General features: G+C 30.8%; 1 protein-coding gene across 2 annotated transcripts in view; it reads left to right on the plus strand.

The window, feature by feature from the left end:
• Nucleotides 1-14,711, plus strand: part of LOC143224899 (uncharacterized) — a 55,778-nt gene that overhangs the window by 27,325 nt on the left and 13,742 nt on the right. Inside the window, exons 4-11 of one of the 2 annotated variants that reach the window (XM_076453350.1) lie at nucleotides 2,850-3,323; nucleotides 5,223-5,350; nucleotides 8,159-8,305; nucleotides 9,381-9,434; nucleotides 9,954-9,995; nucleotides 11,207-11,296; nucleotides 11,729-11,800; nucleotides 13,499-13,712. In XM_076453350.1, coding sequence (XP_076309465.1) covers nucleotides 2,850-3,323; nucleotides 5,223-5,350; nucleotides 8,159-8,305; nucleotides 9,381-9,434; nucleotides 9,954-9,995; nucleotides 11,207-11,296; nucleotides 11,729-11,800; nucleotides 13,499-13,712 — 1,221 coding nt within the window. The remainder of the gene's footprint in view (nucleotides 1-2,849; nucleotides 3,324-5,222; nucleotides 5,351-8,158; nucleotides 8,306-9,380; nucleotides 9,435-9,953; nucleotides 9,996-11,206; nucleotides 11,297-11,728; nucleotides 11,801-13,498; nucleotides 13,713-14,711) is intronic. The other variant, XM_076453351.1, reaches the window with a different exon arrangement.

Consider the following 14,711-nt stretch of genomic DNA (forward strand, 5'->3'; position numbering starts at 1 on the left):
GGAATAAAAAGGTATTAAGCTTTCTTGAGAATTGTGATGTATTGAGTAGCATTGGCTGTTGCATTCTGTACCACCAACTTTGATCATCCAGCTTCCCAAATGTCATAATAGGAATACTGCATTATATTATGTCTTGCAAATGATTCTACAAAAATTCCTGAGAAGATATTTGTCAAACTTAGAATTATGTAGATGTAGACAGGTTTGTGAAAATTAGTCCCCCAAAAATTCAGTAGGGTGCGATAGTGTCTGTGATGTTTACCATTAATAACATATTGACTAGAACAAAGAGTAACCTCTGTCTGGCTACTTTGTCATTCTAGCCCAGGGTAAAACAATAACTTCTGATGATAATGAGAAACAGCAACAGTAGCAGTTGTGCTTCATCTCATATCTTAGAATGTAAAGAATATGTTGTGTTCCAATGTGACTAAAATTGCATGGCCAGTTTGTAGTTGATTGACTAATTTACAAGATAGCACTGCTTAGAAGAAGCTCTCCTTTCTCCATTTATGAATCCACTTTGCAGCATGTTTGTCACAGCACATTCCCAGGAGCATGATACCTTCTATAATTGAGAACTACTGACAACAGGCTGGCAGAAAATACTTCTCCTTTTTACTCCATTATTATGATTGATTGTTGCATACTTTTGCTCACATTTTAACACCAAGTATCTGGCCTTGGCACAGTCTCATTTCCTGTCAGTAATCTTCAGTTGTTCTCATATCAATGCCTATTTGAATTTAAGAGAACTATCACCTGACCTTTCCACTTTCTAAATGACAAAGGAAATTAATGAAGCATCTTGTAATTCTCTTGCTGTGTTATAAATTAAACATTAAATGAAACTATTTATGTATAATACATGTTATAATGATAAATAATAAGTTCTGTGTTATAGATTAAGTATTTAAAAGTTTATCAATTGTTTAGTAGATCTATTTGTTAAAGTAACTATTGTTTGAAAAGTGAAAAGTACAAAATGTTGAAGTGTTTATATGTATTGCTAGGCCTAATGTTGCCTCTTTAGGCCTAGCTGTATGTAGAGTAATAATAAGCCTTGGAACATGAAACTGTGAAGTCTGAATTAATACTATTAAATAACATATTGTGAAATACTGACATAAGACTTGTTAAATAAATAAAATGTTTGCTGGTAACAAACTACATGAATTATAAAATACTTCAGGATTTAGTAATGATAAATGAGTATAATTTTCTTATACTCCTTTTATTTGGTACATATCTGAAAAATCCATATAGTTTACTGATGTATAAGAGAGATATTTATTTTTCATTAGGAATAATAACTTTAGAGTTTTAGGCCTATAAAAGTTTATAAGAGCTCAGAATCTAGGTTCTAAATTATGTCCAGTTTGAGGTATAATAATACATGTAAAACCAGTTATATTTTAAGGTTAATACATTTAAATTAAACCACACAAGTTAAAAGCTTTATTCATAGTATTCTATAACAGTTGATAAAATCTAACACAATATATTGAGCATATTCCAAAATTTTAATTCTAAGCTATAGTAATGAATTTCTATTTACAAAAGTGCATCTTCCAAGAATTAAGCTTAAGCAGCATTTAACAAAATTGAAGCCTTTATTGCTGAAGTTAGAATATGTTCATTTTGGAGTTTAAAGAAGGCCCTTAAAGAATAGATTTATGTCTGGTAGAGCATTAAAACTTTGATTTTGGAACAAATATGTACTAAACCTAATCTGGTATTACTAAATGATAATAAAATTATGCAATATAAACTTATTAAGTCAAGTTACCTATTGTATTCTCAAAGTAGCTCAAAAATAATATTAATGAAACATAATAATACTAGTCTAAGTTTTCACAGTCACTCTCATCCATGTGAGCCTTTGACCATATAGCTCATTGACGTGTATACTCAGAGGTGTGTCTGTTTTATTTTATTTATTGGAAGGATGTGCATAAGGATCTACTATTTTTTAACACATTACCTGTATTATGTAAGTATTTGAATTGAAAGTGTCTAATAATTTGCCTTAATGCATTGTGTGAAATCATTTTGTAATATGTTTCCTTAAAAGGTTACTTCCCAAAATATAATTTTGTGAAACCAACCGATACCTTTTATGGTGCCAACTGTCTATGTTTATCATGTTTTTCAACTTACAAGTATAATAGTTTGAAATAAATGGTCTTTAATGATTTTATCATTATTTGGTGTTATGTAAGAAGTCAATTATGTTTTTTATTTGAAATGCTGAGAGTGACTTTGGACAAAAGGTTGCTTAGGTGGTATCAAATTAATGCATGTAGTGTCATAGTTATGGTTATACGTGTGTAATTCTAAAACACTAAAGTGTTATTTTTATCATTTTATTGTAACTTCTCAAGGTTGTGTGGAAATCTTTATGGATATGTAGACCACTGAAAAGAAAAACTGGGAAAACGGGAACGCTAAAAGATTCTTAGCTCATTTGCTATCATTGAGCTTTCTGCCACAATTCTGTCATGTAAAATCATAAGCTGCTGGAATAAGTAATGTTGTTAGCCCTTAAATTATATATGTTTTTAGCCCTTTTATGTTTTTTTATTGCAATTCTTTTGAGTAAGTGCATTGCAGCTTTCAAATAAGAAATGTATAAAACATTAATATACCTGTATTTTGTTTGCCACAATTCACTTATGAGCTTCGTGAGACTTAAATGTATCTGAAATGTTTTTTTTGTGTGTGATTTGTCATTATTAAACTTTCTACCAAATATTTAATACTTCTAGTTTTTTTTAATGTTTTATATTCAAATAAAACATGTTCTAAACTAAAGATTATTAATTAGATATCTCTATTTCTATGTTAAGTAGATTTATCACATGTGGAAGTATCACAAAGATTGGGTAGTAATACTGGAAAAAGACCACTGGAACCAGAACATGAACATAAGTCCAAGAAACAGAAATTAAGTGATAGTAAAAGTAAAAAAAAAGATCTTCAGGCAGATGATTCTTCATTAGAAAAAAAACCACAGCCTGACAATGTAATGGAAATAGGCTTAAAATCAGCAGAAACTGGTATCAAAGAAAAAGTTTCGTTAAGTTCAAACAGACCAAAGAATAATGTTGAAGATGTTGAGCATCATAATTCTTCCATAGAAGACACTGAAGATTGCTCAACTTTTAATAAACAGAATGATATGAACAGTGATGACAGAAAAACTGAAGAAAAAACAGATATAAACCTGAGTACAAAAATATGCAGTGAAGAGATCAAAGTGCCTACAAGTGATGAAACTGCAGTTGATAAACAGAAAAATGACATGAATTTTGTTGAAAAAGGTAAATGTTTCATAATATTCTTTAGGTTTTATAGTTTTAGTATCTGTATTAGATATGTTACCACCAGATCAATTAAATCAACTTTATAAAAATGTCATGGTGATACCAAATTCAGACTTGGTTAATTTTGTAAATTAAACTATAAATATTTCTTGCAGACCTTCCAAAAGTATGTTTTTTAAATAGATTATAAGAATTGAATACTCTTAAAAAATTTTAATCTAGTCACATCTTAATGAGATTTTATAAATTAAATACAGTTATGATTTTGAAAACTTTATTTTTTTGAAATGTGCAATACTCCCAATTGTAACAATATTGCCATGGTTCAGCACTTTGCTTTTTTTAAACATTTGATCATTGAATTTAGCAATTAAAGATGAGGGAACTGATAATAGCTCTATGAAAAATTAGCTATATAAAATCTATAAAGCTTTATAACATTGCTGCTTTGTTATAAACAATTTTGCCATGTTTCGTAAGCTGTCTGAATGTAACATTGTAAATAGGTTTTGTATAGAACATGAAAAATTATAAGTATTATTTAAGTGTAGCTGGAACTTAAATTGTATCTAAATGACATAAAGTTTTCACACACATATCGTGCAACTATTAATACTAGCCCAAGACCAGCAAGCATGATTATACACAACCAGCTTTTGTTAAAACTGTAATTTAAAGGACCAGTACCTTGTTTCAAGTACCTTGTATTTAATACAGTAATCCACAGTGTATGGCCTGGCATGACCAGGTGGTTAGGGTGCTCAACTTGTAACCTGTGAGGAGCATTATAATATGTTGGTCAATCCCACTATTTGTTGGTTTTGGAGTAGCCCAAGAGTTGACAGTGGGTGGTGATGATTAGCTGCCTTTCCTCTAATCTTACACTCCTAAGTTAGGGATGGCTGGTGCAGATAGCCCTTGTGTAGCTTTGCACAAAATTAAAAAATCAAACAATCTATAGTATACACCATTCTTTTATTGTACATCGTGTTATCCATTCGTGTTATACGTATTTCCACATGCTTCACTTTACTGCTTTTTGTTTAGAAAATGACAGTGTTGTGCAGAGTGATCATGTTTTAGTTATTTGTAGTACAATATCACGTGAATAATAAGAAATGAAACCCATATTTGAAAGAATAGTTAGTAAAGGTATTGGTAAACACAGGTCTGGGACACTGTTTCTTGGTTTGTGATTTTCATTTAATATTTTTGGATTAAATGTCAACTTTTTTTTATATTCACAATTAGGCTTATCTGAGAGTTAAATTGGCTGAGAGACAAAATAAACATCTAAAGGCTATAGATATTCACATTCAAAGAGAAACCCAAATATTGGGATATATACATAGTTCTACATTATCTAAGATATGGAAATTATTGCATTAAGGAAAACTTGTAAATAGAATGGCTGATGCATTTAAAGATGACAGTGTTGAATGAAGTGAAGTAAAAAATTGTGTTCTTGATTATACATGATATAATGTAGTGTAGTTTAAAATTTAGCAGTAGGGTCAATAAATAATTAGAACTTCATCATTGATTAATTGTGGGCTGTGTGTTAGTTCATTAACAGCTTCACATTCAGAAAATGCTGGTAAAAGAATTGTTAATTGTGTTTTTAACATCTGTGTTTTGGAGTGGCCAATCGAAAAGTATTTTATTATTCTAAAGGAAATTAGTTCTTTATTTTAATACTAAACTTTACATCTATAGGACAAGTGAAAGTTAGTGGTGAAAATTACTGTATTAGGGTCAACATTTTGTGACACACAGATTAATGAGAATATGCAAATTTGCTAGTAAAGTTATATGCTTAATGTACTGTAAAGAAACATTTTTTTTAATTATAAATTGTAATACTTTACTCTGTGTGTGTGTGTGAACATGCACTAGTGAAAGACATTCCTGTGGTACTGTCAGGAGATGATAAGGATCTTGAAGTTCCAAAGGAGAATGGAGAAAATGGGGAAAGCTCAACCAACAATAAATTAGTCAAGCCTGAAATAATTTTAACAAAGTCTGTAAGTACTTACCTTTTTCTAGTTTTAAAGTATTTCTTGTTTGTTTTTTCTTTTTAAGTTGTCTTGGAAGTGCAGGAGAGTACTTGTAGAATAGGTTTTTATGGAACTTGTGAATTTTATACAATCAAGCTTAAATATTTTATTTGGTTTAAAAACATAGAATATTTCACTATTACATTATGTAATAAAAAATTTTACAGTGTTAAGACTCTCAATCATGAAAAACAATCCCTCAAGGCATCACACCAAATTCTTGAAATTTTTGTCCCAGAAGGTGTTGATTGGTAGAAATAGATTACTTGACTCTGTTGTTTAGAATCTTTTCTTGAATGTGAAATCCATGATGTATCCAAGAAGATATATGTGTATATATCAGAGGCTTCAGCATTTCCATATCCAAAATTGATATCATACACCTTGCTTTCTTCTGATATAATTCAATTTTGACCTCTCAGGTTCTTCTCATTACACTTTATCCACTTTCAACATCATTTCTCTGCTTCTAATTAATATGAGTTACTTTATTTGAGCATGAATCCAAAGGTAAGCAGCATCTACAAACAACACACTCTTCTATTTTTCAGTATTTATGTTCCTGTCAAAGCACTTTACAGATTTCACTTATGAGTGTATTTTTTTCAATCAGAAGAAGAAGGTTTTTTTAGATTGTATTATTAGATTACAGTTACACAGTGTGGCTCCTCCAAGCTGTTTTGAAGTGTCATCCTATTTAACATAGGAGTACATACCACACAGGAATATTAAAGATTTTAAGAGAATATCACTTTCGGTTTTCTTCAGGATATGCAAAACCCATTGTTTAACATCTAAGATCCCTGTTTGTGAAACACTGACCAAATTTAGGAAGAAACATCAGAGCTGAAAACCAGATTGGAGGAGCCACGCTGTGTAACTGTGAACTCTTCATATTGAGTTCATTCATTTTCTTTAATTAAAATTTTACAAAGTTTATGTTTTGTAGGAGTATATTTGTGATGTCTATGTGTGTGTGTGTGTGTATGTAAAGAATATGTTGAAATATAAAAATTTGGTGGTAATGCATCATGTAAGATGATGACAATCATCTACACAGCAGGACTTAAATATTATAAAATATATATCAGGACCAAAACAACGTGCAGGTCATATACAGTCTTATTTACAATAGTTCAGCTGTTTCTCACCTTCTGTAGCTCACACTGTGGTAACTCCATTTATCTCATATTTTCAGTGGATATGCTCTACTGGATCTTTCCTTCGTGTACCAAGTTTGAAGGCAGTCAATTCTGTTAAGAAATACACAAGATATAAAATATCCAGTTGTGACTGTATTTTTTATTCACATGGAAAATACAGAAACTTTATTTGATAGAAAAATGTACTTAACTTTTATTGAATTTTTTCAACTTTGATACAATGATATATTTTTAAAACCCACAATTAGGTATCAAATGTGATGTAAATATAAGCCATATTTGCAAAGTTATTCAACAAAATCACTCACATTTTACCAAACTTTGTGTGTACACTTATTTTAAAGATCAGGGTAAATTACACTTTGTAACACACATTTTGTTCCTGGATAGTATGTTGTATTTCTTAATTACTTATGTTGTAAAAGTACAGAAAATGACCATTATTCCCTTCAAACTTTGCTTTTGTGATCTGGATAATGAAATTTAGAAATTAACCTATTTTTTATGTAAAAACAGGCAAATTTGCATATTTTCATTTACATAAGGTCTGAATAAAACAACATATGAATCATGATTTACATGTATTTACACTAAAGTTATAGAAAAATGTTTGGAAGTGAGTAGTTTTTGGAGATTTGTGACTGTTATGTAAATCACTTTCACATATCACCCTCCCAAACATAGTCTCCCATCATGTTTTCGTTATACATTCCTTGGTAGTGGCATTCAAAGTCCAGTATATCTTGGTGGAAGTGCTCACCTTTATCTTCTGAGTATGCTCCCATGTTCTCCTTGAATTTATCAAGATGAGCATCAAGGACATGGACTTTCAGGGACATCCTGCAGCCCATTTTGCCGTAGTTCTTTACCAGAGCCTCAACCAATTCCACATAATTTTAAGCCTTGTAATTGCCCAAGAAGTCCTGAATCACTGCGACAAAGCTGCCCCAAGCTTTTTTTCCCTTCCTACTGAGCTTCTTGGGGAATTCTGTGCACTTCAGGATCTTCTTTATTTGTGGTCCAACAAAGACACCAGCTTTGCATCAGACAGCTTTGGGAAGAAGTCTCGAAGGTACTTGAAGGCTGCAGACTCCTTATCAAGAGCTGTGACACATTGTTTCATAAGATCCAATTTTATGTGGCATGATGGGAACAACACCTTCTGTAAAGCCTCCTTGGAGATCCATCAGGAATGCTGAGTTTTATATTATTCTTCATGCACATTACATGAAATTGTATCTCTAGTCATTTTTGTGGATATAGCATTGTATGATGAGTTATAAATTCACAAAAAGAAATAAAGAAATTTAGATATTAGGATACTAATACTCTGTATGTAAATAGGAAGATTACATGTTTGTAAATTTTGGGGCTTGAATGTATTAATCTAGTCTGTTTATGTGTATTGTTTTATAGCATACTCTAGAGACAGTTTTTCACTTGATTTTGCTGTTAGCATAGTTATTTTTCACTAACAACCATATAATATTGGTTTTTATGGTGTGTTTTTTAAATAAGTTGTTTAAAACTTTCATATGTTGTAGAAGTAAACCAGTTTTGTGAAATGATTGGGTTTTTAAGTTAAGTTTTACAAATTACTTTGTCAATACAGATGCTGGAACAACTTGTGAGTGAGAAAATCCTGGAGTGTCTAACTGAAGGAAGTAAGAGTGAGATAGCTAGATTGAAACAGAAATGTCTTTCTCTGGAAAAATCTGTTGAAAGATGGAAAAAGAGAGCACAGAAACTTCAAAAACATGTATGTTCAAATCTTTCACTTGGAAATAGTGTTACTGTTATAAAAGACAAATGTTACATTATCATTTTATGGATAATTGTTCAAACAAACTCTTATACAGTGTTAAGTGCCACTTGTTTGTCTTTTTTATAGTTTGTATAGCAGGAATTTCAAAACATGCTTACTATTTGTTCAACATCAGATGTGGCTATCTAAGCATTAGTCTGGCATTATTTAGTCTTGCAAATATTTGGTTTGCAACTTTCTCCACCCTCATCAGTGCGCCCTCTATTCTGGCCATCCAACATATAAGCACTTTACTTAGATAATACAATCAATTTTTCCCAACAAAGTAGTGGTAACAGTTTTCTCTGATGAAGTTTTATGCATCATTCCATTATTGATTGTGATTTTCTTGTATAATTATAATTAAAAAAAAAAAAAAAGTATATGTATTAAAAACTAAATTAGACATAGTATTTGTGGGGATGAATTCACGTTTCACTGTTGTCAGCAACAAGACAGCTAATATGACCTTGCATACTCCTCCTTTGTGGTGTAGTGTTTCTCTTGTGTTGGTGTATTTTTGGTTGAAGACGTTCGAGTTTTTATCCATCAAGAGATGAAGACATTTGTTTGGCCTGGGATGTTTTCTCCTAGGGCTTCTAAAGTTGCCTTTGTTGATCCTAGAAAGAATTTTGGATTCTGTTTTCCTGATTCATGCTGGAAGATTTACTGTTTTATTACATGATAGGATAGACAGACATTGTATTCTCCTTTGTTTGATAAATATATACATCCATCACATTCTTAAATTGTGGTTTTTAATTATCCAACAAAGTCTAAATTGGATAATGGTCATGGTTAATGTTACTGTATTTTGTTAATTAAAAATAAGTACATAATGAGCTGTGAGAATGCTTCTCTAACTATTTGTGTTCATATGTATATATTACTAGTTCTTAATTTGATGATTTCTAAGTATTCTACACTTGTTAAGTATATTGAATCTGTATCTACTAATTTGTTTAATAAAAAGAACAGGTTATTTTTATTTTTTATGAATTTATAACTTATATGTTTCAATATATTGTAGATGGCAGAAATGTTGGCTGAAAGAAGCAAGTTTGCTGCTATGAGGAAAGGAAAGGCAGGTGTATTGTTCTTATTTTGTCTGTCTGTCTGTCTGTAGTTTTCTGACAAATATGTAGAAATATCTTTGGATTGTTTTCATTCTTCTTGTTTAAGTGCCTGCAGGTGTAGATGTTATTGTTACAAGTGTTTGTTCATTCCTATGAGTAAATAATCGAGAAGCATATCACATTAATGATGAAGTGTAGCTGCATTGTAGTTTGAATGTGTATTTTTTCTCATGGCATTATTTAGTTTTTTAACACAGTTATCATATTTCTCTTTACATTTTGTATTAAATAGCTTCTGACATGGTATAGTTGACTAGTAAATATAGTATTCAACATTGTTGTGAATATTGCACAAGTTTGTATTTGTTGATGGTGTACCTACATTTATGTCTTGCTGGATGAAATTTAAGCTAATATTATAAACTTATAAACAGGAATATTTTTATAATTCATAGTATTATTTAAAGTGTACCTGACATAAAGATGGTGTCAATCCATTCACTTCTGTTTTTCTGTGGAAACACTAGGTGGCAACAAGGTCAGTGGGGCTTTATGTTAGAATGCCATCGGTAAGTTTTTATCGCTGATTAGTTTTAAATGTAATTAAGGTGTTATGTAATTAATAAAGTAAAGTAATCAGTTTAATGCATAACAAATGAGTTTATTTTTCAAGTCTTATGGTGAGTAACTTTGTCAAAGTGACCAAAACATAATTTGCCTGTCTGAATGTTTTTACAGTATTTTTAAGTTATAAAAGTTTAGCCCCCCACTAGTACAGCGGTATGTCTCCGGATTTACAACGCTAAAATCAGGAGTTCGATTCCCCTCGGTGGGCTGAGCAGATAGCCCTTTGTGGCTTTGCTATATGAAAAACACAAACACACACATAAAAGTTTAACTTTAGTTGATATGTCTTAGTTTTATTCATGTTTCTACACGATATTTAAATATAATATACTTTCAAAGGTTAATATTAACAAGGAAAAGCATTTTTTACTGGGTTTTTGCATGCAGACACCTTTCAGGACATATATATAACCCCAAAAACTACCCATCAAATTTTACCTTTGAATGTGATAACATTTGTAACAAACTTTACTGCTGGTTTGTTTTCAGAAACCAATTGATAACTGTAATAAACATCTTTCCACTGACATTCAGTTATTCTCCATTATCAGGTCAAAATTGGTTAACTTGAACTTTCATTTGGAAGAAGAAACTTTGCCTAGAAATGTTTTATTTTTATCAGTGAGGTTGATTTATTATTAAAACTATATTCAAAACCTTTAATTCTTTATCTCCTTCAGTTATCTAATAGAAACATTTACTTTATGCATTATAACTGATTAGCTTTTAGTATTACATACTTAACAGAGGATTGGGTGTGGCCAAATGGTTAGCATGCTGAACCGTGAAGCTTATGATCCATTGTTCACATCCCACTAATGCAAGAAAACACTGTACTCTGGGGCTGCAAATGCATTATAAGAATGACAATAATTGATGGTGGGTGTTGTTGACTAGTTGTCTTCCATCTAGTTTTCATAGTTTTTAATTATGAACATGTAATACTGATATCCCTTGTAGCTTTTTGTAAATATTCAAAACAAACAAAACACAAAAATCCTGTGATGTTTTACATTTATTGGTATAAAAGTTTTAAAATTCAATCTCATGGACCATTTATTATATTCTGTAAGAAGTGTTTTGTGAAAAATAATCATTTTGTGTAAAGAAGTATTAGTGCAAATAAAAAGTAACAAGTTTTTTTTTTCATCAGGGTGGAATAGCCAGCCCTTGTGATCAAATCAAACAATCAGGGCTAATGCAGAGTGTTAGCACAAAACATGTGACTACCTCATCAAATAAGGTACCCACTTCAGTTTCTAAAATACAAGTGGTCTGTTGTTTGTACGTCAGAGAATACTTGTCAACAAAATGTGTCATTAATCCTAAACTTTTTTGTGTATTGACGTAAGTTGTGAATGTACTGTTTTTGTGAATGTCAGTTAAGATTTATTTCTCATTGGTAAAATTTAAAAAGTTATTACTGTGTTTCTTCCTCTGTTCTATCTCTTCATACGTTAAGTTCTGTTTGTCTTACTCTTTCAAGCATTATATATTCATTTGTGTATATGTGCATATATACTAACTATAGATTATTAAAATAGAAAATGAAAAAAGTGGATACACCATTCTGAGAGAATTTGTGTTAATATTTAAAAGTTCATTCCTTAAAGTTTCTGTATCTGTAGCCATTAATACTGATGTGAAGCAATGTATTAAAACTCTTCACTTCTAGATTTCTGAACCTTCCACCACTGGAAAAGCACCGTTAACGACTCAAAACAGTGTGTCAAAAGGAGGAAAAACAGTGAGTTTCATCTATAGATATGAATGTTCAGTTTGTTAGCTTCCTTCTGAGAAAAAAAAGTACTTGTTTTGATAGTTAATATTTTATAATAAAGAAGTTGTCTTTAACCATTAAACTGCAGCTTTCATCACCTGATGCTGCTACCTGCAACATTCCCACTGTTTATGGGTTAAAAACTGGTTGAGTTGTTGCAATAGAAATTAGTTGCAAATGACATTAAACTTGTGAATTGCTCTCATCTATTTTATAGGCTGTTCATTGGTAGTAGTTCCTGAACACGTGTCTGAATCCATTAAGATTTTAATGCATGTGGATGTTATTGGTTTCAAAAGATCTTATTATATTCCATATATATTCCCAAGTTAAAATAACAGAATGTAACAGATCATAAATATTCTTAAATAATAAAATTGAACATTAATAATAATAGTTGCATTATTATAAAAAACATTTCCAGTTTTGTGCCATTATTATTTTAAAATATCCTGTTATTTGCTCATCATGAAAAAATAAAGTTTAGTTTACTGTGTGTAGTATGACAGTGTGACAGAAATTAGTTATTTCTTCCAAAGATAGTCCCCCAGTGATTGAATTTTCAATGCTCCTCTCAGTTGGCATGGCAGATATCCCAAAATGGCTTTGCTCTAACTAAACACACATTCACTTCCAAAGATGTTCGTGTTCATTCAGTGATCAGTCTAAGCCGAACATTTTGAGTGCTGTTCTGGGCAACAATTCACTTATGCTAATTTTAATTTGATGATGAAGAACCCTCTTTTTAGAAAATAAAAGTTTTCACACAGCTTGACTGACTGATCTAAAAGTTCATTATAACTGTACAACATTATAACAATATTTTGTCATCCTTGGGTGCCTTAGTTTTTCATTACCCAGTCAAGCCATCTCAAAACTTTTACTTATGCTGATTGGATGGTAGAATACTCACAGACTGTTTATCATGTAGGATGACTAATTTAATAAAAAAAAGGAAGAAAATGTTTTATGTTTCACTATATATGTTACTGCAGTAACATTTTATACAGTTGTTACTGTATTATTTTTTTAAATGTACTAAAATATTAGTTATTTTTTTTTCCATAACCGTGTACAAACCATCTATATATAATTCTTCATTAACAAATCATTGGCCTCACTAAAAAAATTGCAAGTGGTGAAATTTTTATAAAACATCTTACAGTTCTTGTACTTGAACTAAGACACAATTGATAAAAACAAAATAGAGTATTTGGACTTGCAGTGATGCATCTTATTACCAGCTATGGTGTATGGCTTTGACTGTATCAATTTTCAGTAACTAGTAATGTCCTGCAAGTTTGCAAAAAAAAAGAATTTTCTCTTATAGCAACTTTTATAGCAAAAAAAAAAAAAAGTCAAAATTTTAATATAGCCCTCTTATTATTTGTTGCTGATTTATAGTATTTTAGATGGTTTATAAATTACAGTAGATTTTGAACCTAATGACACCATTTTGTGGTTTGGTCTTAACACTGTGGGAAGTATCAAGTTGCTTGGGATATTTTCATTACATGGAAATAAATGGACATAAGAATTTTTGCTTTTAATTAATGAGGCTGCCATCAGAAAAGTTGAAATTTGTATTTATTAAATAATTAGAGTTTGCTTATTGGGTGTAATTAATTCAGAAATAAATATTTAATATTTATTCTTTCATAACAGGATGTAGGAGCAAGCACTCTCCCACCTGTTCCCATTCAGCTCATTGCTAATGCTGCAAGTTCACAAACAACTACTGGTACAGCACCCAGATCTGTACATATGTCTGCTAATGCACCCTCAATCGTCAAAGTCATTGACTTAACTAGAGAAGAAGAGGAAATCTCAAAGTCTGCAGTATCTGGTTTGAAAGTGTCTGCATCTTCTACAGTTTCAAGTATGTCAACAGTTTGAGTCACAAAGTTATATATTAAAGTCTGAAGTTTCACTCTCTTTCAAAACGAATTTCAAGTAGAATTATTTTTGACAGCTGATAGTTTCACTGAAGATGTCATAACTGCTTTCAAACAAAGCCAAAATGATACATGATATTTAAAAATACAATGTATGAAGATTTTTGTGGTGATATCACTGCATTTGTATTGACCCTTAGGGACAAATTCTGTCAATTTAACACATTTTACACACAGTTATAAAAACAAGTTGTTTAAAACCTTAAAATTTCCGACAAAATGTTTAATTTATTTGAAAAATAGTTTAAATACATTTAATATCAATATGGTTTAATTTTTGAATTTTTACAAAAGATCACAGCTAAACACTGTTTCTGATACAGTACTTCTCTTTCCTCATAAGGTTAGCTCTTCTCATTTAGTGTTTCCCTCTTTATGGGGAGTTTTATTTATACATAACACAATCCTTCTCCCCTTCCCCAGTTGGAATTAACTTATTCCAATGTTTTTGTCATGTAAATCATTGTGCATCATCTCTCCACCAATAGTATCGTAATATACTCATATGATGCATGTAACTTCTATACTCATATGATGCAAATAACTTTCTCTCTGTATCTCTACCAAACTAGCACTTTTCTTTTGGCAGCATTTGTGTTTGGACATGCTCTTTTGTTTGTTTATTACTGCATGTTCATCTGTTTTCCTCATGAATTTGTTATTCTTCAGCTGTGTTTGATTTATCCAACCAAATTCATATATTCGTATTTACCAGTTTATTCAGCTATATCTCTTCTTGAGTTTGGTGAAATCTTTGTGGGCTATGTTCTGAAATTAATTTACTGATCATTCCCATTCCCCTCCTGAGAGTCTCCTGAGCCTTATTCAGTATCAGTGGATTTATGTCTCAGGTTTGTGTTGTTTTATAATTATTACATGAACTATATTCCCAACTTTTGGTTTTTCAGGTTTTTCTTGATCCA

This window comes from Tachypleus tridentatus, chromosome 9, assembly GCF_004210375.1.
Source record: "Tachypleus tridentatus isolate NWPU-2018 chromosome 9, ASM421037v1, whole genome shotgun sequence".
NCBI classification, from domain to species: domain Eukaryota; kingdom Metazoa; phylum Arthropoda; class Merostomata; order Xiphosura; family Limulidae; genus Tachypleus; species Tachypleus tridentatus.